The 26,427-nt window shown below is 44.3% G+C and overlaps 1 protein-coding gene and 1 non-coding gene across 2 annotated transcripts in view; one reads left to right on the top strand and one right to left on the bottom strand.

Annotated features, from left to right (window-relative positions):
- RASGEF1B (RasGEF domain family member 1B) overlaps nt 1-24,677 on the top strand; it is a 415,260-nt gene extending 390,583 nt beyond the window's left edge. Inside the window, exons 6-15 of the mRNA XM_056111408.1 lie at nt 5,850-6,062; nt 6,533-6,607; nt 8,359-8,454; nt 8,564-8,666; nt 9,931-10,010; nt 11,279-11,374; nt 17,608-17,703; nt 18,321-18,444; nt 20,062-20,134; nt 23,110-24,677. Coding sequence (XP_055967383.1) covers nt 5,850-6,062; nt 6,533-6,607; nt 8,359-8,454; nt 8,564-8,666; nt 9,931-10,010; nt 11,279-11,374; nt 17,608-17,703; nt 18,321-18,444; nt 20,062-20,134; nt 23,110-23,134 — 981 coding nt within the window. The 3' untranslated portion in view covers nt 23,135-24,677. The remainder of the gene's footprint in view (nt 1-5,849; nt 6,063-6,532; nt 6,608-8,358; nt 8,455-8,563; nt 8,667-9,930; nt 10,011-11,278; nt 11,375-17,607; nt 17,704-18,320; nt 18,445-20,061; nt 20,135-23,109) is intronic.
- LOC130020834 (small nucleolar RNA SNORA27) lies at nt 13,908-14,034 on the bottom strand. Its single transcript, XR_008792037.1, has one exon. It is a non-coding gene; the product is annotated as a small nucleolar RNA SNORA27 (small nucleolar RNA).
- Nucleotides 24,678-26,427: the final 1,750 nt, after the last annotated feature.

Genomic DNA, 26,427 nt, shown 5'->3' on the forward strand with positions numbered 1-26,427 from the left:
GCCTGGAGGGCCGGTCTTCTGTGTCGGGGCTTGTTGGGTGAGGTCCTCTTTTAGTTTCTGTGTGGCTGCCAACCTCTTGAGAGCGAGTTGCTGAGGTGCGGATGCAGCCATTCACGGAGCAGAAAGATAAAGCGTTTGGCAGTGACAGTGATGTCTTACTTCATCATCTAAAATACACATTCCCCTGATGAGCAACTTTCCTGGAGAACTCACTCTTTCAGGGCTGCGCTCCAAAGATCAGGGAACCAGATACCCTGTGTATTCCGGGGAATATGTTTTTGCACCATTCATTCCCCCTGGTTTGGAAAAAACAGTCTGGGTGAAACAGTACCAGATTAGCCCTCAAACATGCACCCTTGCTTCAACCCTTTATGTTCTGCTTGTGAAAGTTCAGTCAACCCATTTGCTCTTGCCCCGTGAGTGATCTCGGAGGCAGGTGCTCAGAGTGGCCTTTACACCTGCACGGCCAAGTGTAGTGTGGCCTCAGCACTTGGGCTGTGTCTGTCACTCTTGTTTTGCCGGTCTCTTCTGAGGTGCTGATCCGTAGGTCTCTCCCTCACAAAGGCAGGCACAGAGCACCACAGTGTGGTTCTGTAGTAAATTTTATGATGGAGGGGGTTCAGTGTTGGCTTGGCCTAGTGGAGGCAGGACTGGCCCAGTGAACTTAGTTTATGACAAGGGGCTCAGAAGATCACCTCAGTAGGAGGTTTCCTTCAGAAAGTCTGAGCCTGGCTTCCATCTGTGTCTGTTTGGGATGCACAGGGCTTGCCTCCTCTTTGTTCCTATCTGTCAGTCGCTCTATGGCTTGGGACATCACCATTGGTACTCAGGGACCCACCTGCAGTACCATGGATCAAACCTGGCTTAGTCGCTTACAGTTACCTACTATACTATCTCTCTGACCCCATCTTCCACTATTTTATCTGGTAATCAGAGCCAGAGCTGGGTGGGTGGTCGCCCCCTGGGTCCTGATTGGTCTGAGTGTCATTTGGCAAGTTCCTTAAGTTGTCTGCTCCTTCTTCATCCCTGTCAATCACAGAAGTAACTGCCCTGCCGTCATGTCCCTACCAGCTCTTTGCGTGGCAGTCTCTTGTTCTGTGACTTTCCTTGAGGGGACCTTCCCTCACCCCCAGGCCCCATCACCCACACCCCCATTACTGGCTTTTACCATGTTTCCTCCATGGCTCTCTGAAATATTTGTTGCTTGTTCCTCGTGCAGAATATTCTTGCCTTTGCTCACTGCCACATCCTTAACTCCTAGCTCAGTGCATGTCTGGTAGGCATAGAGTAGGATTCCAATGAATGAATGGGCAGACGAACTAATCAGTTGCTGGGAGAGAAAGAAATTCCACTGGGAAATTATTGCCCTCTGCAAGCAGGAGTTTGAGGTTGGGCTGGAACCTGTTGCATCTTGCCTGGGAGTTCAGGGACTTTTTTTGGCGCTCAGTGGATCCAGGTGTGCTCCCGTCTATAATTTAGCTCCATTCTTCTGAAACTGCTAAGACAGTTCCACATAATTTGGCTTAATATGTTTGCCCCCCCTGGGGATTTGCCCGAAATGAAGTGGTTTATTAGGACTTGCCTGCAAGAAACATGAAATGAAACTAATGATTGAATTACATGACAAATGACTAGAGTGGGTAGAATGCAATTTTCTCTTCCTTAAGGGGCTGGTCTTTATAATAAGAACTTCTATCTTTATTTGCCAGATAATTACTGTCACCAGCATTTGAAGTTGTAAAAAAGACTAAGTACATATTTAGAATTTCATGACTCAGTGAAGAAGTATGCTTAACAACACAAAGCTTGGCTTCTCCCATGGAATCAATGACAAAGAGAACTTCTTCGAAGAGATCACATATGCATACTCTCTCTGTTGATGTCTGGATCTCTCTCTCTCTCTCTCATACATACACACACACACACACACACACACACACACACACACACACAAAACCCATTTGTTGAGTAGCTTTTCCCCATACTCCATTGTGTGTATTTACCCCTTGTATTTTGCATGCCCTGATCCTCCGTGCATTCCTATGTCCCATCCCTAGTGGAAAGGGGAATCTTCACTAGCTAATCCAGAAGAACATAGGTTCTCACCCGTTGCCACATCTCACCGTCACTTGGCATGTTTGCAGGAAAAAAAAGGCAGACTCATGTCTGCGGTGCAGACTCTGCAGCTTGTACATGTCGCTTCTCAGTTGGGAGCTTCTGATGAGACATGGGAGCTTCTAACGACAGACAGGGGTCTCCCTGGGGTCCCTGAGCAGCAAGCAGGTGGAGCCAGGTGCATGGGGAGAGAACATTCATGCAGGAGATGTGGAGGGAGACAGAGGATAATGGCATCCTTTCAAATGAGTTCTCGTGGCTTTTGGGGGTGAAAAAACAACAAAACCTTCATTGCATGTGATTCATTCTTATGAATGAATCTTAGAATTCTCATTTTATGGGGGAATTTGAAATTCTTTAAATTTAAAATTTGAATTATTTTTTTAATTAGGCAGCAGGATTTATGACATTGTTGGTAGTCATGTTTGGGGCATCTAATATGGCTGTGTCATACCCACAGCAGGGTGTCAGGGTACCTGCTGTCTCCAACTCCCTCTCCCCGCACCCAAACACACTCTATTCTCTGAGAGACTCTCAGCGTTTGCTAGCACTGGCCGTGGTCTGTTCCCTTACTGTGGTTCTCTGTCTGCCACATACCAGACATCATTCAGTCTGTCCCTCGCTGTCTGACTCCACGCAGCCTGACCCCCTCTGGGTCCACCCAGTGGCATGAAACTGCAGGATTTCATCTTTGCTTATTGTTGAGTAGCGTTCTGTTGTGACTGTTTCCTTATTCTCTCTATGGCCTCAGTGTTTTCACAGCAAGCAGAAGGACCCACGGCTTCTCTCAGTTCTAACTCTCTCTTTTAAATTACCCTCTTTTTGAGTTTTGTGCATGTTTTTCAGGAGTTTTTTTCTGACCCTCTGTCCATGGGCGTCAACACCCAACTGTAGAAGTGACTCATGTCATTTTGTTTCTGTTATTTACCTGGTTTTCTTCTTCCTGCTTCCTCCTTCTGGCCTTCCTAGGATGTCTTGGATCTCTCTTCTTGTCTGTTCAGGGAGCTGTATCCTCCATGAACTACAGAGAAGTCACTAGAATTCCACCAGGTCGCTGGAATTTTCCCTCTGCAAAGCTATTTTGTTGGGGCCAGAGCAATAAGTCCAGTGGGTAGGGCACTTACCTTGTACGTGGCTAATGTGGGTTTTATCAACTGCACCCCTTACATTTCCCCAAGCTCCACCAGGAGTGATCCCTGTTTGCCGAGCCATGAGTAAGTCCTGAGCAACATCGGGTGTGGCTCTCCAAAACAAACCAAAATCAAAGGGAGAAGAAATCCATTCATGGGGCTGAAGAGATAGGACAGTGGGTAAGGCACCTGGCTTGCACATGGCTGACCTGGGTTTGTTCTCCCTGGCGCCCCGTGGGGTTTGCCAAGTCTCACCAGGAGTGATCCCTGAGCTCAGAGTCAGGTCTAGTCTGTGAGTAATAGCTGAGTGTGGCTTTTGCCAAGATAGTAAAAACATCTGACCCATTGGAAACGAGTGAACTTGTGTACATAAAATTTTGTTTTCTCAAAGACTGAGGTAACCCCTGAAGATAAGCCCCTTGACTAGCACAAGGCCATGTCTCTTGGAGTAACAATGGTATAGCAGTTGGAGATCGTGCCTTGAGTGGTCCCCGTTAACTGTGATGCTGACCCTATGTCGAATGCATTCTCCACACTGAGTGTACGCAGTGTGCGTCTATTCATGATCTTGAGTTTTGCAACTGGAAATTGGATGCACCCTTTTAGAGTGGTATCTCATTCTTTTTTGGGGGGGGTCACACCTGGTGATGCTCAGGGATTACCCCTGGCTTTGCACTCAGGAATCACTCCTGGCGGTGCTCGGGGGACCATATGCGATGCTGGGAATCGAACCTGGGTCGGCCACGTGCAAGGCAAATGCCCTACCTGCTGTGCTATCGCTCCAGCCCCATGGAGTGGTATCTCATTCTTATATAGCAATTCCTTCAATCTAACATTCAGGACAGAGGACTGAGGAAACCAGTAGCAGTGGATAGATTTTCAGAGTGACCAAAGATGTTGAAAAGCGAAGAGGTGAGGCGTCTAAAGTCGCCCTCCCCTCAACTTGTCATGAAATACCTCTAATTCCAGAGAAAAAGGTATTTCACTTGAGTGATATATTTATCAAATAGTGTCTTCTAAACCCTTGTACAAGTGCCGTGTGTTTTTTTAAGACTCTATTGTTAAAGCCATTAAAAAGAAGGCTCTTCCATCAATGATTTGGGGAGGGGGTCTCTGATTGTAGAGAGAAGGCAAAAGTCAACTTTCATTTGGCACAAATGCATTTCTTTGCTTTCATTGTCACTGCAAATGTTCATAACCAAAATCTTGCACATGACAATTATGCCCGCCTGCAGTTGCCACCTTAGTAGTGTTATTGCAGTGGGCAAAAACTTTAACACTTAAGAGAAACTGATGTTAGCAGAATTACACAGTAAGGTTAACTCTTGACTTTTATAATACGTGACACAAACAATCACAATTATCATGATACAAGTGATGGATTTCTTCTCGTCTTCCTTTCTAGTCTCCAATGTGTAAAATTTTGGTTGTGGACATTAGCACTGACAGTGAAAGCAAAGAAATGCATTTGCGCCAAATGAAAGTTAGATATCAGAAATGACTATCTCTTCTCCCTGAAACCTGTGCTAATCTGTCAGGAAGCTACTGGGGCAGGTGTGTGTGGGGGGGTTGGGGGAATTGTAGTGGGAAATAGTGGTATATTTCTGTCCAGAAGTCCCTCAACTGTTGAGGTTGGGGATGATAAATGGAAAAAAAAAGGGTTGGGGGCTGCTGCTGCTGTTGTTGTTGTTGTTTGCTTTTTGTTTTGTTTCACACCTGGCTGTGCTTAATGTTTACTCCTGGCTCTGTGCTCAGGACTTATTCCTTTTGGGAATCAGGGATTATACAGGTGCCGGGGGTCCAACCCTGGTTAGCCGCATACAAAGCAAATGGCCTACCTGTTATACGGTCACCCCACTCTTCTAAGTGGAAAATTATGACAGTAGCCTTAAAAAAATATATATGACCAGAGAGAGAGAGAGTACAACAGTTAGCACTTGACTCCCATGTGGCTGATCTGGATTCGATTACTAGCATCCCATACTGTTCCCCAAGCACTGCAGGAAGCAATCCTTGAATATAGAACCAGGAGTAAGTCCATAGGTGTGGACCTCCCCCCTCCCCCGCCACACACATACAACAACAACAAAAAAATATAGCACCAGGAAATGAAAGATCTGATTTGATCAGTGCAGTTTAACCTGCTATAAGTGAACCACTGTGCCAACGCTGAGGACCTTTAACTGTATGTGGTTCTCATTACACTGAATTTCCTCAACAGTTAAAGTCACCCTGGGGTTGGAGAGATAGTGCAACTGAGAGAGTTGATACCTGGCACTAGATCTGGTCCCTGCACCCTGCCAGGAGTGATCCCAGAGCCAGGAGTAAGCCCCAAGCACTGCAGTGTGTGGTTCCAAATAAACAGGTTGCCATGGTGTTTTCTTGGTGCATACCAATTGTTCTCCCAAGAGCCATCAAGGAGCCCAAGAAAGGGCTTCACTCGGTCTGCAAAGGCTAGAGATGGACTGAAACCTGTTGTTACTTTGCACCAACATGGTGTACACTCTTGGGGTAAAGTCCCATGTGTGTGTGATTCTGAGTGAGCAAAGTATTGAGACTAGGTGTGCCAAATGAGGGGTCATCCGTTGCGTATTCCCTTGGCAGACCTACAGGAAGAACGTCCAGCAGATGATCCAGTGTCTGATCCGCAAACTTGCAGCCCTCAGCCAGTACGAGGAAGTCCTGGCCAAAATCAGCTCCACAGCCACGGACAGGCTCACAGTCCTGAAGACCAAACCACAGTCCATCCAAAGGGACATCATCACTGTCTGCAGTGATCCTTACACGTTGGCGCAGCAGCTGACTCATATCGAGCTGGTAAGGACATGGGCAGATCCCCAGACCTGGTTTGTTGTGACAACCAGACATTGTGTTAGTCAGTACCAGTGTCGCAGGAGAAGTCAGGATAACCCCAGTGGGAAATATGAGTGAAACAGCGGGCACGGGTTTCTTCTGGACATTTTAAGCTGGATACTCCTGCCCCTCTGGGAGTTGGCTTTAAAATGCCGCCCTCTGCAAGACGGAAGTCCAGAATTAGTTGACCTTTCGTATCTACTTCCTGTCCCTCTAACTTGCTTCATCTTTTACTATTGATAGAGCATTGACCACAAGCAGAAAACTGCCTCTGTTGAGACTTTGTGGGGTTGATGAGTGTTTTGGGTTAAGGTTCATTTTCTAAGCTGTAAAACAGAATGGGTCTGGTGCCCAAAGTCCACAGAAGTGATGGTGCGTGTCCTCTCCTGCCCTGAATACCTGCTGGCGTTTGACCTACTGGCTCTGTGTTTCAGGAGAGGCTCAACTATATCGGGCCAGAAGAATTTGTTCAAGCCTTTGTGCAGAAGGACCCTTTGGACAATGACAAGGTAAATCCATCGACTCAGAGACCAGCTCTGAAAAATGGGGGAGAACTCCTTGGGGGCCCAGAGAGGTAGTATTGAGGATACTTGTCTTGCATGCTTCTGAGCCTGGTTCAGTTCCCCATACCCTCTCTGGTCTCCTGAGCACCGCCAGGAGTGATCCCTGAGCACAGAGCCCAAGTAAGCCTGGAGCACACCAGGTGTGGCCAAAAATCTACCCCCTTCTCCTCTCCGCCTCATTCCTCCCCCCTGCCAAAACCAAGGTCTCCTCAGTCGGTGAGTCTGTGATAGTGGAGATGAATCAGAAATGAGAAGTGTTTGATTTCAGGCTTGAAAAACCGAGGTGTTGTCGTTGTGGCCTGGTTTTTGGCAGTATTCCTTGACCTGGGTCTTGCATTATCTTCACAATCTTCTCTCCCCTCCCACCCACTCCTTATTGGGAAATTTATTAAACAAGTAGATGCAGGCATCCGTGATGATGGAGGTAGGAGAGCTGAGCGTAATGGTTTTAGCAGATGAAGTCAAAGAAAATACGAGAAAATGCTCTGCTCCTGACTCAGCGGCGGGAAGACAGGATGCAGCTCCCGGAGAATGGGTGGGAGGGTATGCACTGCGGGGATGCCCCCTGTAAGGTGAACCCCTCAGCGCACATTCCCAGCCGAGAGAAGCCCATGTTCCAGGTAGCAACGGCTGGACACAGACTGTAAAATCAGAGTAGAATAAAACAGTTCCTGGGCCAATTTCTAGAAGCATTTTGAACTATCAGGCAGACATCACCCACTCATGAAATCCCCTTTGGAGAAGGAGCAGCAGCTGTTTTCCGGCCTTACAACAGTTTCCCTTAGGACAGGAAGCCGGCGTTGGGTTTTGCAATGGAAGGCTAATGGGCCTTTTTGTTTGTTGTGCAGCTTTGAGAGGCAGGAAAGAGGGGTGTAATTAGCCGGTTAAAACTTGGCCTTGAACCCGGAGATGAGCCGAGCCCCTTTTCCCTTTGAACAAGTGTCACTCACCTACTTGAGACGACACTGGCTGTAGATGTGAATTTGCTCTTCCCTGGAAGATGTTTCTTTCCTTGTGAGAGACTTCCAAACTTCATCCTACTTTTAACATTAAGCAAAAAAAAAATCTTTCTAGCAGTTGGGATTCCATCCCATTGATCATTCAAGATTGCGTCAGTTGACAGCCCGAACCCCTCTCTTTAAATAGTGCTACTGAGGACAGATGGTACCCAGGGTAACAGTGTTTTGGGAGGGAAGTGCATCATCAAAGTGTGTCTCTGGACCTTTCAGCAGAGGCTCCTATTTATCTGCCTATGGCTTTCAGGAGAAAAATATTACTCAACACCATCTGGAGATCTACCTTCTTTAAGTGAACAAGCAGAAAGGATCCACCCCACACTTGCACCCCAATGCAAATAGGTTGCTCTTCCTCCCATGTTCAAGCACTCTCTGGAACGAGGGTATCGCCCACTTGGGAGAGACTCCCTTGGAATCCCAGCTTTCTGTTCCCTCTTTTCCTCCCTCACCCCCTGCCTCTCCCTCTCTCGCCTCTCTCACTTCACCATACTAGGAGAGTCTGTTACATCAGGAAAGTTCTCTCTCTCCTCCTCCTCCTCCTCTCTCTCCCTCCTACCCCTCCTAGAAAGCTTTCCTCATCCAGAACCGGAGGCAAACAGCCCATCTGTGATGCAAAAATGAGACCCCAACACACACTCTCTCTTGTTCTCCCAACATTTGCTCTCTTCGCTCTCTCCATAGAGTTGCTACAGCGACCGGAAGAAAACGCGGAACTTAGAGGCGTATGTGGAATGGTTCAATCGCCTCAGCTACTTGGTGGCTACAGAAATCTGCATGGTAAGAAAACGAATTTCCACTGTCTCTTAGTTCTTTTTTTTTCCTTCTTGCTCTACTTCTGTGGAATCTACATGTTGACTATCTGACCCCCGTTTTCCTCTCCTTTCAGCCTGTAAAGAAGAAGCACCGAGCAAGAATGATTGAGTATTTCATTGACGTAGCGCGGGAGTGTTTCAACATTGGCAACTTTAATTCCTTGATGGCAATAATTTGTGAGTTTTCTTTAGGTGATACATGCCCTTTCGTTTGATATGTTCCATGAGAAATGTGCACTGCAGATTAGCCGATAGTACAGTTTTCTTCATGAAGACTATGCTTCTTAATTCTGAACTGTTATAGAATATTCAGAGTACTTTAACTGAATTTGTACAAGTACATGTAATCTGTTTTCAATAGATAAGAATAGATGGCTATAGTTAGTCAGTTGATCCTCACATGAATGTTTACCTATGGAAGTTTGTAAGTTGTTCAAAAAGCTTGTGGGCTGCTCGCCTGAATTAAGTGCTCTGATGTGTTCTGGCAGCTAGAGTATCAAATGCTATAGAAATCTATGGTCTCTTGGGGCTGGAGTGATAGTACAGAGGGTAGGGCATTTGTTTAAACCACCCCTCAGAGGTTCAGAGTCTAGGTAATAGAAGGTTACTTTAACTTTCCTCGTATATTCAATTGCTTAATTTCCCCCATAAGAAAATTTGTGAGGCGAGTCCTATCATGGGAGAAGTTTTCCCTAGCCCATAGAATTCATAGTGAACCAATAAAAAAAAAATACCAGAATGTGAAAAGAACCCTACAAACCAATGTGTAGAAAGAAGACAAATAACCCAGTGAAGACAAAGGGCAAATTACTCGCAAAGAGATTTTACGAGGTTATACAGAGGGCCACTTTTACATGAAAAGGCATTTCATATCATTAGGTATCAGAAATACCAATTAAAAGGGCCACTTCACAGACTGGAATAACTGAGTAGAAGAGCATCTGGTTGAGCGAGATGTGAAGGAGCTTTCAGCAGAGGGGGGCACTTCTCTGAACCAGGGGGACTCGGGAGGGGGCAGCTCCTGTGGAACGGGGTAGGCTTTGGTTCCATGCAGTTAGCCTAGACTCGGTAGCACTGTAGGTAGCACTGTAGCACTGTCCTCCTGTTGTTCATCGATGTGCTAGAGCGGGCCCAGTAACATCTCCATTGTGAGAGTTGTTACTGTGTTTGGCATATCGAATACGTCACGGAAAGCTTGCCAGACTTTGCCGTGCAGGCGAGATATTCTCGATAGCTTGCCAGGCTCTCCAAGAGGAGCGGAGGAATCGAACTCGGCTCGGCCAGGCCAGCCGCGCACAAGGCAAGTGCCCTACCGCTGTGCTATCGCTCCAAACAAACCTAGACTCGGTAGTGAAGGTTTATTCCAAGTGTTAAATGTGAATGGATTTTCGTGTTTCTCTATTTCACCTTTCTCTCTTCTCCCTCTGTTTAACATGGGAAGCTGGTATGAATATGAGCCCGGTCTCTCGACTAAAGAAAACCTGGGCCAAGGTGAAGACTGCGAAGTTTGATGTGCTGGAGGTACGTAAAACTGAGTTTTGCTGTGGTGGGGGGACATTTATTACCCCAGAGGCAGAATTCATCCACAATCCTGCACCTTTCCCAGACAGTGTTAAAGAAGAACAGACATCTGTCCTCAGCACAGCAGGGAAAGGATAGGGGTTGGAATTAGAGGAGGGAAACAAATCAGGTTGTCAGTGGTTTTTTCCCAGAGAAAGGTGCCATTTGGGGACTAACGGCCCGGAAAAGGTGAATTGTCAGTCATTTTGCATTATGGACCAGGATGGCTTCTGAGTGCCGGCAGTCAGGAGTTCTGTGTCAGTGTGGGCTGACTGATTTCATTTCTTTCCACAGTCCCAGGAGAGGGGGGTTCCTGTCCCCATAGAAATCCTCCTTTGGCACCCTTTCAACAAACATAGCTCACCTTTCCAATAAAAAATCTGAGGGTAAAGCATTATGCTTTAAAAAAAACGTGTCTGAATCACATTTGTGTCATTTTCACCTTGTGGCTTTATGCTTTGAATTTGCCATCTTGAAAGATTATTAAAAAAAGTTACCTTAGAAGGAGTTCTTTCCTCAGTTTCCCCCTGACATCCCCCCTCCCCCACAAATGCATCCTGATGTAATGCAGGATGCTTTATTCGTGTTATGAAGCAGGTTTCTTTTCCTTCTTGTAAGAGAGAGTGCTTTACTTATTTGAGAAGTATTTGTTACCGAATGATGCCAGAGCACATTCTCTGGCTGGCGTTGGATCACTGTCCATGGCTAACCATCAACTGATCTGTTAACCTTCACAATGAAACCAGAACATTTTTCTTGTGCTGACGCTTGACTCTTTGTTATCAGTCTCAGGTCTGGTTTTAACAGGTAACCAGGAAAGAATCTGGTCTAGGTTTAATATTATCGAAACTGACATCAGCTTAAATAAATAATAGGAACCTCAGGGAAGAAAACATTTGTGGTCATGCCTATGTGTTTGACAGAGAGATAGGTAATAAGCCTTAATGAGTTCCCTAACTTGGGGCCAGACCAATACTTCAGTGTGCAGGGCACTTTCCTTGCACCTGGCTGACTAGGGGTCAACCCCCAACACCCCTCATGGTCTCCGAGCCTCTCCAGGAGTGATCCCTGAGCACAGAGCCAGGAGTAAGTCCTGAGCACAGCCAGGTGTGGTCCGAAAACAAACAAAAAGAGTTCCCTAACATATAATTTTATGTGCAGGTAGAAGTGTGGTTTTGTCCATTACATATTGGGGAGAAATAGTTTATACCCTCTTTTTTTGTCCATAGCATCAAATGGACCCTTCAAGCAACTTCTACAATTATCGAACAGCTCTGCGTGGGGCTGCACAACGGTCACTGACTGCTCACAGTAGCAGGGAGAAGGTATGTGCTTAGTTAGGGAGATGGTCCATGGTTTGGCGGCTTTTTGTGTGCTGAGCTGCACCGTGAACCACCACACCTAGCGTCTTTGATCTGTTCTGCTCTAAACATCGATGCTGTCAAGTTATTGACGCTGTAGAAAGTGTGTCACTTGCCATCGGAAAGGGAGAGGTGTCTTGACATAGAACTTTACAGATCTATGTCAATGTGCTATTGCAGTATTTAAATGAGTGTTTTGTAGTGTGTCTTAGTTGTGCGTTAAGCAATGAGTGAAGTCATAGGCCGAGATGACTAATAGCTTTAGTGAATAATTAAGTTTAATGGAAAATGGACATTTAAGCTCTACAGAAGGTAGCTGATTTAATGCAACCTCAACTCTTCAAAAGAGTTAGCTTACCTCCCATGATTAAGTCATTTATTTTCAGGACGTGGGTTAGTTTCTGTAGCATGAGGCCTGCTGTTACTAATTGGATATGTGGGTGTCAAAAAAAAGTGACCAGCATGATGTCTGAGAAGTTAACGATCCTATTCTATCTCCTGCACCCTGCTGATGGTTGAGGGTCTCCTGAATCAACCATAGCCTTGACTCTGCATTATCCCCTTGGCCTATTCCAGGGCCATATTTTTTTTATGCAAGAAGGATAAGTTAGATGATTTGCCATTTGGAAATCATGTGTCCTTAGAAGTAGATGTGGACCGATGATGTAGTTTACTCAATAAAAGTCATTTTCTGCTTAGGTTCTGTCCCTCATCTAACTTAAATGATCTTCAGCAAAGAAAAAATAAAAAATGAGGATTTAAAAAAAATCAGGACATCTTACTTTTTAATAAAACCTTCAGCTACAATAATCTAAAAGAGAAACTCATGCAAAGAGAAACCCCACCTTTGAAAGATGGAGTTGATCCTCCACACAAGAGAAAACCCCAGTGCAGTTCATTTTTGGCCGATACTGTGAATATATATTAACTTTTCAACTTTGGGGGGGGTGTTGCATCATACCCAGCTGTGCTTAGACTTACTCCTGGCTCGGTGCTTAGGGGTCCAGAGCTTGGGGTGCTCAGGGGATCAGATGTGGTGTCAGTGGGGAACCAAGGTCAGCAGCGGCCATGGCGAGCCCTTGACCTGCCACCCTCTTTCCAGCCCCAGTACTCACATTTTCTCATGAACAAATGGGAGAGAGAAATTTTACTTCCTGGTGCGAGTGTGGCTGGATTGAAGGAAAGATCTCACTGGCAGCCTGATTTGCTTGTTTGTTTATTATTAAATTTTGGAGCATCCGCTGATGCATTGGAGGGACATGCAAGGCTCTGTGGGAGGATATGCCTGCAACTCCACGTCCCTTCCCTTCATGAGACACACCATGTCCCATTCCCTTCATGAGACTCGCCACATCCCTTTCCTGCACGAGACACGCCACATCCCTTCCCTTCTCTGCAGCATTTCTTCAGCACTTTCCCCACGGTGGCCCCTCAGACCTGGTTTCCTTCCTGTGAAATATCCCGTCCTGCCCCTGATTGACCCCCTGATCTCACACCATCCTGCTCTCCCCCACACCTGCCTCCCCCGACCCCCAGTTTAAGTGATTCTTCTCAATAGGACCCTCAGGTGCGCAGAGGGTTAGGCAGTGGTCACGGCGGCCTCTGCCTCCAGAGGAAGCTGCAGAACTGGCTGAAATGACCCTGAGCCTCTCTGGCCTCTTTTGAGATCTCACTCTGTATTTTACTGTGGGGTTCTAGTATGTTTCCCCCCGCCCCCCAGACGAAGACTCCTGTTTATCCTTCACATCATGTAGTACAATTCCACCTGATTAGTTTCTATTTTTAGTCAGTTCCATGGAGTATAGGAATTGAACTTTAGTTAATTCACAAAGTGAAATCACCATCATGTAAAAAAAAAAAAAAGAAACATGTCATTTTTAATTTTACAATTGGTCTCAAAGGCTAGGAATGAAAATATTTCTGGGTAATATCAGTCTTTTAGTCAAGAGAATATTGAGACTAAGTCTTTCATTTGAATTTAAATGAGACTCTTAATAATAAGGATCTTAATAAAATAATAATAATTTCCATTTAAACATCTTCTTGGTTGGAGAGGCAGTTCAGGGGCTCGAGTGCTTGCCTTGCCTGTGGCTGATCCAGGTTTAATCCCCAGCACTCCATGTGGTCCTGTGAGTGCTGCCCGATGTGATGCAGAACCAAAAACAAGAACAAGAAAAACTTCCTGGAAGCACAACTAGAGAGAACTTACATCTTTATTCTGTCACATCTCAAATTTATGCAGTTAAGGTGGTACCACATCCAAGATCAAATCAGAACATTTTTGCTACAAGCCTTGAAGTGATTTAGGGGTGAGGGATTGAGCAGGACACAGCCAACGCTGCTCAGGGCTGACTCCTGGCTCTGCACTCAGGAACTCCCCCTGTCAGGGCCTTGGGGGGCCATCTGGGGTGTCAGGAATAGAATCCAGGTGGGCCGCGTGCAAAGCAACTACCCAAGCAGCTGTAATATCTCTGTGCCCCCCCCTTTTTTTTGCTCCTGTTATTTCCTCTGACAGGTTATAAAACAAACATCCAGTTTGCTTGAATTTGAACAGAACACTTCCTTTGCCCCACATGAATGTCTAGTCAAGACATAAGTTCAGTTGGCAAAGTGAGGGGGGCCATTAAGGTAATCTTTAAAGAGCTTTCTTCTCCCCTATGGGTATTCATATCTCCAGGTCTTTAACACTCTCTCTCGTATGATTATATGGTTTTAAATCCTTTCCCCACTCCGCTTTCTTTGTCAGAACTTGTTCTCGCTCATCAGCATTCATTCCGAGGTGTGTGGACTGCTAATGTTTTGAGGGGTTAGTTGCTGAGTCTCTGAATTAAAAGGACTTTGAAAGGAAACTAGAAAACATTATGACTCTAGAAGTTCTCCTTAAAGACAGTGGTGGCAAAAATTCAAGTTGTGCTTTCTGCTATTCATAGCCTGTGTGTTCACTCCAGTTCATGGGAGCCCAAGTCTTCTACTGTGCTGGGTGTGGGCAGAGACTGCCTCTCTCTAGCCTGTGATGGAGAAAGCAGGGCAGGGAGCCTGGGAGACTCCTTTGCTTATGGTAATCAGCCACAGAGCCAGGAGCCTCCATTTTGTTTTTGTTTGTTTGTTTGGGGCCACACTTAGTGTGCTCAGGGCTTGCCCCTAGCTCTGCACTCAGGGATCACTCCTGACAGACTGGGAGACCATATGGGGTGCCAAGGATCAAACCCTAGTCAGCCTTATGCAAGGCAAGTGCTTTCCTCATTGTAACTGTCACTCCAACTGCACTGTGAAGTATCTTTTTTTTTTAATTTAATAAAAAGGTAAAGGTAAAGGCCCTCCCGTTGATCGTCGATTTGCTCGAGCAGGCCCAGTAACGTCTCCATTGGAGACTTTGTTGTTACTGTGTTTGGGATATCGAATACTCTCGGTAGCTTGCCGGGCTCTCCGAGAGGGGCGGAGGAATCGAACTCGGGTCGGCCATGTTGGCCGCTTGTAAGGCGAACGCCCTACCACTATGCTATCGCTATTGAGTCACTGTGGGAAAAGTTACAAAGGTTTCAGGTTTAAGTCTCGGTAATGCAGTGATCAAACACATTTCCCTTCACCAGTACTTCTATTTCACCACCAAGAACCCCAATATACCCCCCTCCCACCCATCCCAGCACTGTGAAGTATCTTAAGGGAAATTGTTTACCCCTATTTTTTTGAAGAGTGATTCAGAACATTTATAGTCCATCATCTTGCATGTTCCATGAATGCAAACATCACATGAAGTATAGCCAACCTAGATAAAAATGCATGACATGATCGTAGGAAAAGTTTAAATATTGATGAGAGGGTCAGAGCAGAAAAGGTACAGCAGGTAGGGCGCTTGCCTTGCATGCCGCTGACCCGTATTTGATCCTTGGCACCCCATCTGGTCCTCTGAGCCCACCAGGAATGATCCCTGAATGCAGAGTCAGGAGGAAGACCTGAGCATTGCCAAATGTACCCCCTTCAAAATTATATTAACAATAGGGTAAATGACAAGGACCACACAAATCTCACAGCTCAGCATTACATCGTTGAGCACAGAAATAAAACTTTTGCTTAAAAGCTGGTAGTGTATATGCTGCATCTTGACTACATTTTTATATGTTTTCTGAAGGATTGCTTATGATAATGTATCCTTATTATATTTTGTCTGTTAATAATATGTGCCCCTATTAGGCGATTCTTAATTTATTCCTCATTACAAGTAATTGAGGTAATTATCATTGCTTCCATTTTAAGATGGAAAAGGCAGAGATGATCAGATCTTTCATTGAGGGCTTGGTCATAATCATTTCAGGATTTTTAGTCATATTTTGTTAACCCTACTCAACTCTGGTGTAATAATAGACAAGAAGACAGGGGCAATATGTAGACGTATGAGAAAGCAGTTTTCCAATGAAGTCATGTGGCCACAATCATTCAAATTTTATACAGTCTCCATGCTCACAAAATATTAATGTTTTAATGTTTTTTAAGACATTCAAAAATATAAAATGTGTCACCCATTGGCAATACCAAAGTAGGTGATCGGTGTGGGTTGACCTGCTGGCCTCAATTTGTAGAATCTTGGCTCATACTGTCAGTACATTATATAGCCAGACTTTCAGTGGATTTCTGACAGTCCACCAGAACCCAAAGCTTAGCACTTCTCATTTATAGAATAATCTGGGTTCAAGTGTGCTCGTACCATTGGTAATATTTCTGTTGAGTTCTAAATGATAGAGAAATTCTAGTTAATGATGGCAGTGAATGGATCTTGAGAAATTCAGCCTTTATAATTTTTAAAGACAATAACAAATGAGACAAAGAATATTTGAAGAGGTTTTCAAAACTGAAGATTTACTTTGGTTATTTTCAGAGATCAAGGAAACAAAAAAAAAAAAATCAAAGCCTTATTTTTAAAATGACCTGAGGGGAAAAGACTAATTTCTCTTTAGAAGTGAAAACCGACACTTAATATTTTTGTATTTGAGCCAAAAATGTATGTTTTCCAGACCTCCCATTTATTTAGTTTATGTACACCACATGAGTCATTAGCTTAGGAGTACTTCAAAAACCTGCTCTTGGATAAACCACGTGGGCAGAAAATTTATGTTTGGGTGCTTAATTCCACTGTAGCAAATTTAGAATCTTCAAATCCTACTGTAATTTGAAAAAAAATGTAGAAGTAACTGTCAGGCTTTGTTATTGGTTCATCATGGGCTTAGTTGGATTTAGGATATTTATTCGGTTTGGTTTGGGGGCCACACCTGGCAGTGTTCTGGGCTCTCTCCTGGCTCTGTGCTCAGAGATCATACCTGCTCTCCTCAGGGGACCATATGCAAGGCACTTGAACCCATGAACTCTCTTTCTCCAAGCCTGAAATATTTTCTTAGGGATTGTTATTTTAGGTTAATAAATGCAAAGCCACCTCTCCAACCAAGGAGCTAAGGCAAAATGGTCTTGCTCAAGAAGGTTTATTGTTTTTTAAACAACCATTCATTTCAGTTTGCACACTTCTATTCGTCCTTGTCCTTCACAGGGGGCTTCTCTGTTGTGCAATCTGCCTCTCTGGTGATTTCCCATGAGAACGCATGCCAGCTTGCTCTGTCCTGGGACAGGCAGGTTTGTGTAGCAGGATATTGGCAACATGTGTACTTAACACCTGAGTCTCCCCCTGCTGTGAGCAGAGTCCTCAAGGGTGAAGTGAAGTCTCTGTGTGAAAATGAAAGTTTAATCTTCCACTAAAGTCTGGAAAACTAAAAGCTAGGGTGACAGATTCTAGCAGGGAGATGGCCACCTGTCTCAAAACGTTGGTGCCTACCATTTCAAGATTCTCTTGTGTTTTGCTGTAACTAAGTCAAAAACAAGAGTTTGGTTCTAGTTTTCCCTTTCAACTGGAGTCAGAAGTTCATGATGTAATGGTATCCGGTTTTGTTGAAAAAAGAAATAGGAAAAACTGTAGGGACACCGGGAAGCCATCCACATCCAGGGCCTCTTGTCTGTACTGTGCTTGGTTGCTAATGACATTTGCACCAAACTCAGAATTCGGGATGAAAGGAAAGTGCTGTCAGGATGCTGAATTACTAGGGCCCTGTGTGTAACCCAGAGTTAATGGTTTTCACTTACTTCCTGTGTTTCTGAATGTGAAGCTAAGGCTTCTTTTTTAGCCCAAACCAACCAGGATCTTTTGTTTTCTCTAGATTGTGATTCCATTCTTCAGTCTTTTAATCAAAGATATTTATTTCCTCAATGAGGGCTGTGCCAACCGCCTTCCAAATGGACATGTCAACTTTGAGGTAAGGGCAAGCTTCAAAAATGTGAACGCTAGTGTGTAGCATGTGTCAGCTTGCATTATAGGTCAAAAGATTATTTTTAAAGTTCTGCTTTGAATTTCATTTTTGGTTTTGGGGCCACACCTGAGGTCGTTTACACCTCAGGGCTTACTTCTGGCTCTGTGCTCAGAATTCACTCCTGGTGGTGCCAAGACAGGGCAAGCCCCTTCCCCGTTGTAGTACCTCTCTGGAACTGATCTTGAAGACTCCAGAACCAGGTTTTCTTTCCCCTTCCCATTGCTATTTTACTATAAAATAGCAAGAGAACAAACTAGTTGTACAATAATAATGGTAAAACTGGTATCATAATCATCATTCTAAGGCCCTTGAGTGAATTCCTCCTTTACCTACCAAGTAGACTGACTTTTTCATAAATTAAGAAAATAATGTTGTTTAGAGATTTGAAGCCAGAAGGAATAAGCAAGTGGATTAGAATCTTTCAAGCTCCCTTTTTTTAAATTAAAAGAATTGTGATTTACAAAGTTATTAATAGTTGAGATTAAGTCATACAGTATTTCACCAGCGCTTTATTTTTTAGTAATGGCAACACTTAACTTCATTTTCCCCCCCATCTTTTCTAGAAATTCTGGGAACTGGCTAAACAAGTGAGTGAATTCATGACTTGGAAACAAGTGGAGTGCCCGTTTGAGAGGGACCGGAAGATCCTGCAGTACCTACTCACGATGCCTGTGTTCAGTGAAGACGGTGAGTTGTGCTCCCAGCCTCGCCTCACCTGCCCGTAGGAAGCCGGGCCGGAATGCTTAGGCTTGGTCCTGATGTAGCGTGAAGCCTGGCTTCTGATCTCTTTCATCTTAGGAATTTCTGTTGCATATTAAACCATATGATTTACTGCTAAAGAGTTTGAGTGAGGCCCTCACATTTCAGGCAAAAACTGTATGTTTATGTGTTCTTTGTAATACTAGATCTGCAATACTTTTTTTATATTTTTAAAATTTTTATTAGTGAAACACCATGAGTTACAGTTGTAGACTTACAAATTTTTGTGCTTGGGTTTCAGTTATACAATCATCGAATACCCATCCCTCCATCAGTGCCCATTCTCCATGACCACCAGTCCCAGTATCCCTCCCAACCCCCTTCCCCCCATCCCACCCTACCACTGTGGTAAGGCATTCCCTTTTGTTGTCTCTCTCTTTTTGAGTGCTGTGGTTGATCTGCAATACTTGGAGCACAAGGGGGAAGCTATTGAAGCGGGGAGACATTTCCCACCCCTTCCACCCATTTGGGCTTGAATCAATGGAGAAGAAAGCTGTTTGTGATATATTGGTACTCACAGCAACTGGGGGGGGGGGGGGAAGCAGGAATCAGCTCCTTGCTAACCCCTTGTTGTTTGAGAAAGTAGTGGAAAGTCTTGCCCTGTGACAGCATTAGGGAATTTGAGGCAAGAAAAGTCATTGTGTTTAGAAGAAAGTAGACCAAAAGAGAGTCAAAGTTCATAAGAGAGAGTTAACATTTATAAAAAATATTATGAATTTGTTCTCTTGACAAATTCAAAAGCATCAATGAACAGTTTTTCAAATAGCAAATGGATAGTGTTTGTGATAGAGACTGTAGAACATCTGAATTACCTTTTTTAAAGGAAGATAAAGGGTTTTTTTATTTTTTATTTTTTTTTTTGCTTTTTGGGTCACACCCGTCGATGCACAGGGGTTACTCCTGGCTCTGCACTCAGGAATCGTCACTCCTGGTGGTGCTCAGGGGACCATATGGGATGCTGGGAATCGAACCCGGGTCAGCCGCGTGCAAGGCAAATGCCCTACCCGCTGTGCTATCTCTCCAGCCCAAGATAAAGGTTTTTAACGTCGACAAATAATATTACATTTTTGGATGAAGAATTATTTTTAAATTTAAAAATAGAGAATAAATATCAGAAAGATGGCAAATTGGCCCAGAACAGGACTTCTATTTTTTTTTTAATCTATTCATGTTTTTTTAAAAAAATCAAGTCTACTAGAAAGCCTCCCCCCTCCATCTCTTCCTTATGAAGAACACCGAGTGAACGTATAAGCCTCAGTGTCTGCCTTTGTAAGCCTTGCCCCCTCACAAATGGATTCTCAGTAAATGAAGTGCCACTTTGGCCGAGAGGCTCATGGAATTTTGTGGCGATGGCCAGTAAGAGGCTAAGTAGACATTTGTGTTCTTCTCAAAGAAACAGAAGCTTTTCTGCCATAATTTGATATTTTCATGAGTGTGTTTTGCTACAGTTCATGTCTCAGGTTGGACAAGGGAGATGCATTGTAGGCGATTAGATTTATACGAAAGCCTCTGAGTTAATGCATTCTTTCTTTCTCTTGATTGCAGCTCTCTACTTGGCTTCCTACGAGAGTGAAGGGCCTGAAAATCATATAGAGAAAGACAGATGGAAGTCCTTAAGGTGGGTCACGTTGCTTCTCCTTGTGAAAAATGTAAAGATGAAAAATGGACTTCCTACCCCTAGAAGTTCACTGTCTAAAAAGCTTCAAGTCCTCTACACCTTATCTCTTATTAACTAAAGTCTTTGTGGCTTAAAATCCTCATTGCCATCATTCTGTTTTATTGCCTTTAATTTTTTTTATATTGGCAGATAGAGAACAGCTCTCTTCTAACTCCTACTACTTCTTGGAATAAGGCATTGAAATTACCCCAGGGTAAAATGAGCACAGACTCATTTTCTTCATCTAAAAGATAAGATGTTCAGACTATGTGTCTGCTTATTCCCAACACTAAAATTTTACTTGAGCCTAGATAAAAGAGACCTAAGTACCCCTGGGTTAATATCAGTGTGTCAGTTGACTCGATCTTGGTCAGCCTCTAGCGTAAAACAACATTTACGCGTAATTTATAATCATCCCAAATTAAAAAGTGTTAAGAAACATTTAGCATTTTTAACAGTACCTACTGTGGTAAGGTATATTTCTATTTTTAACCATTTGAGATACTTCAATAAGCAAATGATACCCAACAGATAGTAATAATAGAATCCAGGTCACCACGTTGTTCTTCTCTTATAACACGCAGGGAATTATCTTCTGGTCTATGGCAAGATTGGCAGGAACATTTCCTCTTCTTCCCCAAACCATTTAGAATCTGATACTTTGTATTGGACTAAGTTACATGAGCCAAGATCTCTTCTTTTGTGTGTGATTTTGTTTCAAAGGAAGCGTTAGATCTTTACCTTCTAGAGCAGAGAGATGTGGTGCAGAGGCTTTGGAATTATTATTCTTCATGATAGACAGGTGTGTGACGGTGATGGGTAAGGATGGGAATTGTTTCTTCATTCCCAGATACAAATAGAGAAGTTTAGATTTTAGACCGAAGCCTAAAATCACAGGACTTTAGTGGTCTTGCGGGGTTGCTGCCCAGTTCTAATAATATAAAATATGCCTGCCAGTGTCAGAAAATACAAAATTAAAATTTTAATTTTGCACTACTCTGTATTGGTTTTAAATGCTATTTATTATACTCTTTTATGATATTTCCTTGTAAACATGAGCTCCAGAGGGTGCATCTTACTGGATAAAAGATTTATGAATTATGTCTTGTAGGTATCCACTTAAGATAGACTCCAGTTTTCATAATTTTCCTCTTCTTACTCCTTTCTTTAAAAAAATGGGGCTGGAGGGAACCACACATGGCAGTGCTCATTGTTAATCCTAGCTCTGCCCTCAGGGATTTCTCCTGGAAGAGCTCAGGACACAAGGGATTGAACCCAGGTGGGCTGTGTGCAAGGCAGGTGCCCTACCCAGTGGACTATTGCCCAGTTCCCTTAATCTCTCCTTTCTCCTTTGAAACATTTAGTACAGCTTATATCGTTAGTTATAATTTAACAATAAAAGGCATTGGCTATGCATAAATGGTACCTGGTATCCACACTAGCTGTGACATGCAGGCATATTAAAACTATTCAGATCTACCACATATTTTTTTAAATAAAAGTTGTTATACTTTCCTGGCTGTTTTTCTTTAATACCATATTCGTACTCAGGTGAGGAGGTTATTAGTCTAAGAATTTATAGCAAAAGCTAAAGACTCAGTTGTATAATCTCTGCCAATGTATATATGTATGTTATATGCAGTATAGTATAGCACTTGACATCTTAGTGACTAAAACGTATGACCAATGAATGTTGTGAAGAAAGGAGGACTGTACTGCCTTAGACCCAGGCAGAATCCATCATCCAACTGCGGTTGCTTACATCTCAAAAGTGCCCCGGTGATGCTCAGTGCAAGAGTTCATTGAGGACTGAGTTGAGGAATAAGCAGGATGATTAATACATAAGCAAACATGTCCGCATAGGAAGATGTACTCTCCTCTATCACAGACTTGTTTCCACGCGAAAATCATTTTGAAGGGAGCTCACAGAACAAACTCTTTGAGTTCTGGGTTCAGCTTTTCCCTGCCTTTGCCAAGGCCCTCCTCCAGTGGGCCCACCCCCACACCACCTACCCATTCCTCCCCCCAACCCCGTCTCTCTAGTGTTCAGCCCCAGGCTTCCTCTCCTTTTACGGACCACATGTGTCCGGGGTGTCCATTTGTCTCGGCCCCCCCTCATGTCACCCACAGCTGTGGGCACACGTCCTGCAGTTAGAGAATGTATGGCCATGTGCCACTGCAGATATCGGCCAAGGCAGAGCCATCACACACGAAATAAGGAACAGAGCTTTTGATCATTGTAAACCGATCTCTGTCTATTGGATTGTTCTAGAATATTAGTACCAACCTGAAAACATGCATGTCTGTGTATATTATATATATATATGTGTGTGTGTGTGTGTGTGCGCGTGTGTATCTGTGTGTGTATTTTATACATACATACATGCGTGCCACACACAAACACACACACATTAGCTTTGAAGGCAATAGATACTTTTGCATAGATGCTTTTCCAGCTATGCTTGGAATCACTCATTCAGATACTTAATGAGCAGGGTTCAGGACAGAGACATGTCCCAGGGTATTTCTTACCCTGTTCTTTGTCCGCTACTATTTAGTTGCTCTTAGTGATCACAGCATGTGAAGACGCATGACCGTATCTACCGAACAAACCCCTCTGTGATAAGATCAGTCTGTATATCTAAGCTTTTAGGCCTGTATTTGTGTTTATCAGAAGCATGCAAGAGACACATTTACCCCGGCCATAAAGCCTTGGCCAGACCCAGGAATAAGTATTCCTTTGGAGTCGCCAGTTCTCCTGCCCTGCAAAACGGGGACATTAAAACTTTTTTATTCTTCTTGTGTCGATTATGTAATTGTGTCATCAGCCTTAGCACATCCGAAAGACAACGGCAGCCGTAAGGAATGTGTTTGAATCATAGCTTGAAGCGTGTGCGCTGCATTCTCACTTACGGAATTGTCTTCCCGTTCCTCAGGTCCACCCTGCTAGGCCGAGTTTAACAGAGGGGACACGGATTGCTGCACCCCAGGACCTTGGAGGGGCTCGTCTTTGTTTTCTGGCTTCTTTAGAAAATCCTGGTGTCCCTGCAAGCAAACCTCACTCAAGAGCAGCTGGGAAACTGATTTCCCACAGCTGACAGCTTGACTCTGACTTTGTGAGACTGCTTCAGTGTTCACTGAAGACCCTTGAGGAAGAATCCTCAGGCGTTCCCAGCTCCCAGCTCGGCTCATGATTCATCTCCTGGAATTTCCATGTGAATCACAGCTCTGCACCTGGATGGAGCTTTTTTGTGCGCGCGCAGGCGTGTGTGTGTGTGTGTGTGTGTGTGTGTGTGTGTGTGTGTGTGTGTGCACACTCACACCCGTGTTTTTTGGGATTTTTGTTTGTTTGTTTGTTTGGGTTTTGTTTCTTTTTTTATATATATATATATATTTGGTTGAACATTTGCTGCTAACGGGACTTGTCCAGCTGAGTGCCGGCCCTGAGGAAGCCCATATTTCTTTGTTAACTGAGAAAGGGAGAGGGCAGAAGGGGAAACCACGCACTTAGATCCTCAGCTCAGCTCCGTCCTCTTGCTGGAAGGCTCGATCCGGTGTGTGCGGGCTCAGGCTGTCCTCCGTGTGTGCTGTGTCGTGAATCTCGCTCCCTCTTCAGACAAGGTTTTGAGTTGGCTGCTGGCTAGCAAACTCCTTTTTACCCACATAAGTTATTTAATATAATGATGAAGCTCAACACTGTGGTAGGAAAATAGCCACTAGTAAAAAAAAAAAAAAGAAAGAAACTAAATAAAAGAAGCAGCGGAGTCTGACGGGGGACCGTTTAACGTTCTAGAAGGACTTGGTTCTCCTGTGCCCTTCTGAGCTGTTTACAACTGACCACTGTGTTCCACAGATGTATTTTTCAGTAATATATTTTTTTTTCTTTTTTGCTACTTAGGTTTCCCTAGCGCCTTTTTTGCCCCCCTCCCCCCTTGTAAATTGAAGTGATCTGACTTTAAGAGTCTTGGAAAAAAACCCACAGCCTAATTACAACTTAATTTTTTTAACAGACTGCTATTTTTTATTAGTTACATTTTAGAGTCTGTTGGTGACTAAACTTGTTGAACAAAGAGTAAACTGGAGAAGGTACCACGTTCCACTCTCCCCCACCCCACGGCAGCAGTGAAAAAAGCAGTGAACATAAGACCTCTTGCTGTAAACATAAAGGTCAACCTAATTGTGAAATAGTTTACCTTGTTAAACATCTCAATAAGTCTGTAGTTGCTCTGCAAATGGCCATTTATATTTATTTACTCTAATAGGAACTATAGAGTAGTAAACTGTGCTAATGAAAAAAAAAATGAAACATGCAACAAAACCTCCTGTTCAAGACGGAGATGTGTTTGAAAACTCTCTGACATGGTTTCACAACACAGAGCACGTCTGTTTACTGCACGCCACCTTCAGTGGACCTAAAATGTCTACCAGTTGTCCCTTTACAACCATCAATATATTTTACACTCTGCAGCCAGGAGTTGTGGTGTCTTTCTTTAAATGTATTTTTTTTAAAAAAAAAAAAGTGGGGATGGTGATTGAATTGCCAGGAGGCTTTTGTGGCACTCAGTTCAATAACCGGCTCCGAGGTGACCATCCCCAAGTGAGTGTCTCAAGAATCTGTTTGTATTCAGTTCCAAAGCATGAATCATGGTCAGGCTCCAGTGCACTGGCCAGGGACTTTCTCAGACCTTGGCAAGGATGTCACTCCAGTTGACAGGTGTGGATTGAGGTTTATTCATGAGACTAATCACATGTCCCATGGCTCCAGCTTTTAAGTCGATCACCACTGTTTTCTAGCCCATCCAGCTTGGAGATAATCAGGAGGGTCTCATTGGCAGGCCCAATTGGATCTGGTCCCTTTGGGGTCTGGGAGATGCATGTGCTTTTGGGAGCTTGTATCTGCTACCATGGCAGGACCCCCCCCCCCCCACAGTGCTGCCTCTTTCTGCCTCTCCCTGAACCCTGTGCCCCTCTGCTTGACAAAATGACAGCTGTGAGGTTTATCTTTTCATCATCTGCATCAGAGGTTGGCAAAATATAGGGACGACTGTTCCCATGAGGTAACAGCGATCAACTCAAACAAGAATGATGATTTCACGATATGTAAAAATGTATGAAATCCAAATTTAAATGTCTGTAAGTAAAGATTTATTGGAACAGCGACTTGTTTATCCTTGTGAGGGCACTGCTCACCCCTGCAAGTGCAGAGTCTTGTAGCTGCCACCAAACTAGACAGCCTGAAGAACCTCCACTCCTCTCTCTTCCCTCCAGCCCTTTATGGTTTTCTCACCACCCCCAAGGGACTCAGTCCCAGCAGCCAACCTCCACTGCCCAACCACCGCCATGCTCCAGGCCGCTTTCCGGCCTGGAGCGTGTTATAAAGACACTTCCTACCCATTTATGCCTTTCGGAGGGCCCGGCAAGCTACCGAAAGTATCCCGCCCGCATGGGCAGAGCCTGGCAAGCTCCCCGTGGCATAATCGATATGCCAAATACAGTAACGACAATAGGTCTCATTCCCCTGGCCTTGGAGAGCCTCCAATCGTTGGGAAAAGATGAGTAAGAAGAGGCTGTTAAAATCTCAGGGCTGGGAGGATAGAGACCTTACTGGTGCTTGAGTAATTCGAAGACCAACGGGATGACAGTGCTACACCACTGAAGAAGGGTCTTCTCATGAGTTTGCAAAAGTGCCATAAGATCTCTAGCATGGATCAGCTCCATAAATGAGGCTACTGAATAAAATTTCCTAAAATAGCTGTCCTCCTGTTGTTCATCGATTTGCTTGAGCTGAGCCCAGTAACGTCTCCATTTCGAGACTTGCTGTTACCGTGTTTGGCATATTGAATACATCATGGGTAGCTTGCCAGGCTTTGCCGTGCGGGTGAGATATTCTCGGTAGCTTGCCAGGCTGTCCAAGAGGAGTAGAGGAATCGAACCCGGCTGGTCCAGGCTGGCTGTATACAAGGCAAACGCCCTACCACTGTGCTATCGCTCCAGCCCTAAAACAGCATTATACCCAAAATACATTATACCCAAAATACATTATACCCAAAATACATGAGACTAAGATGATTTCATCCCGTTATTGCTCTGATATGCAGTCCAGTGGTAATGTCCAGCGCCTCATGAGGTTGAAGCCTGGTATTTATTAACTTCGCTGGTGGACAGCACATCCTACACTCCCTTCTGCGCTGCTCGTGGGTTTGATGTGCCCAGCAGGCTCATACCTGCATTTCTAACTGATGCGCCTGGCCGGA

Source organism: Sorex fumeus, unplaced genomic scaffold (assembly GCF_029834395.1).
Source record: "Sorex fumeus unplaced genomic scaffold, SorFum_2.1 ptg000013l, whole genome shotgun sequence".
NCBI classification, from domain to species: Eukaryota; Metazoa; Chordata; class Mammalia; order Eulipotyphla; family Soricidae; genus Sorex; species Sorex fumeus.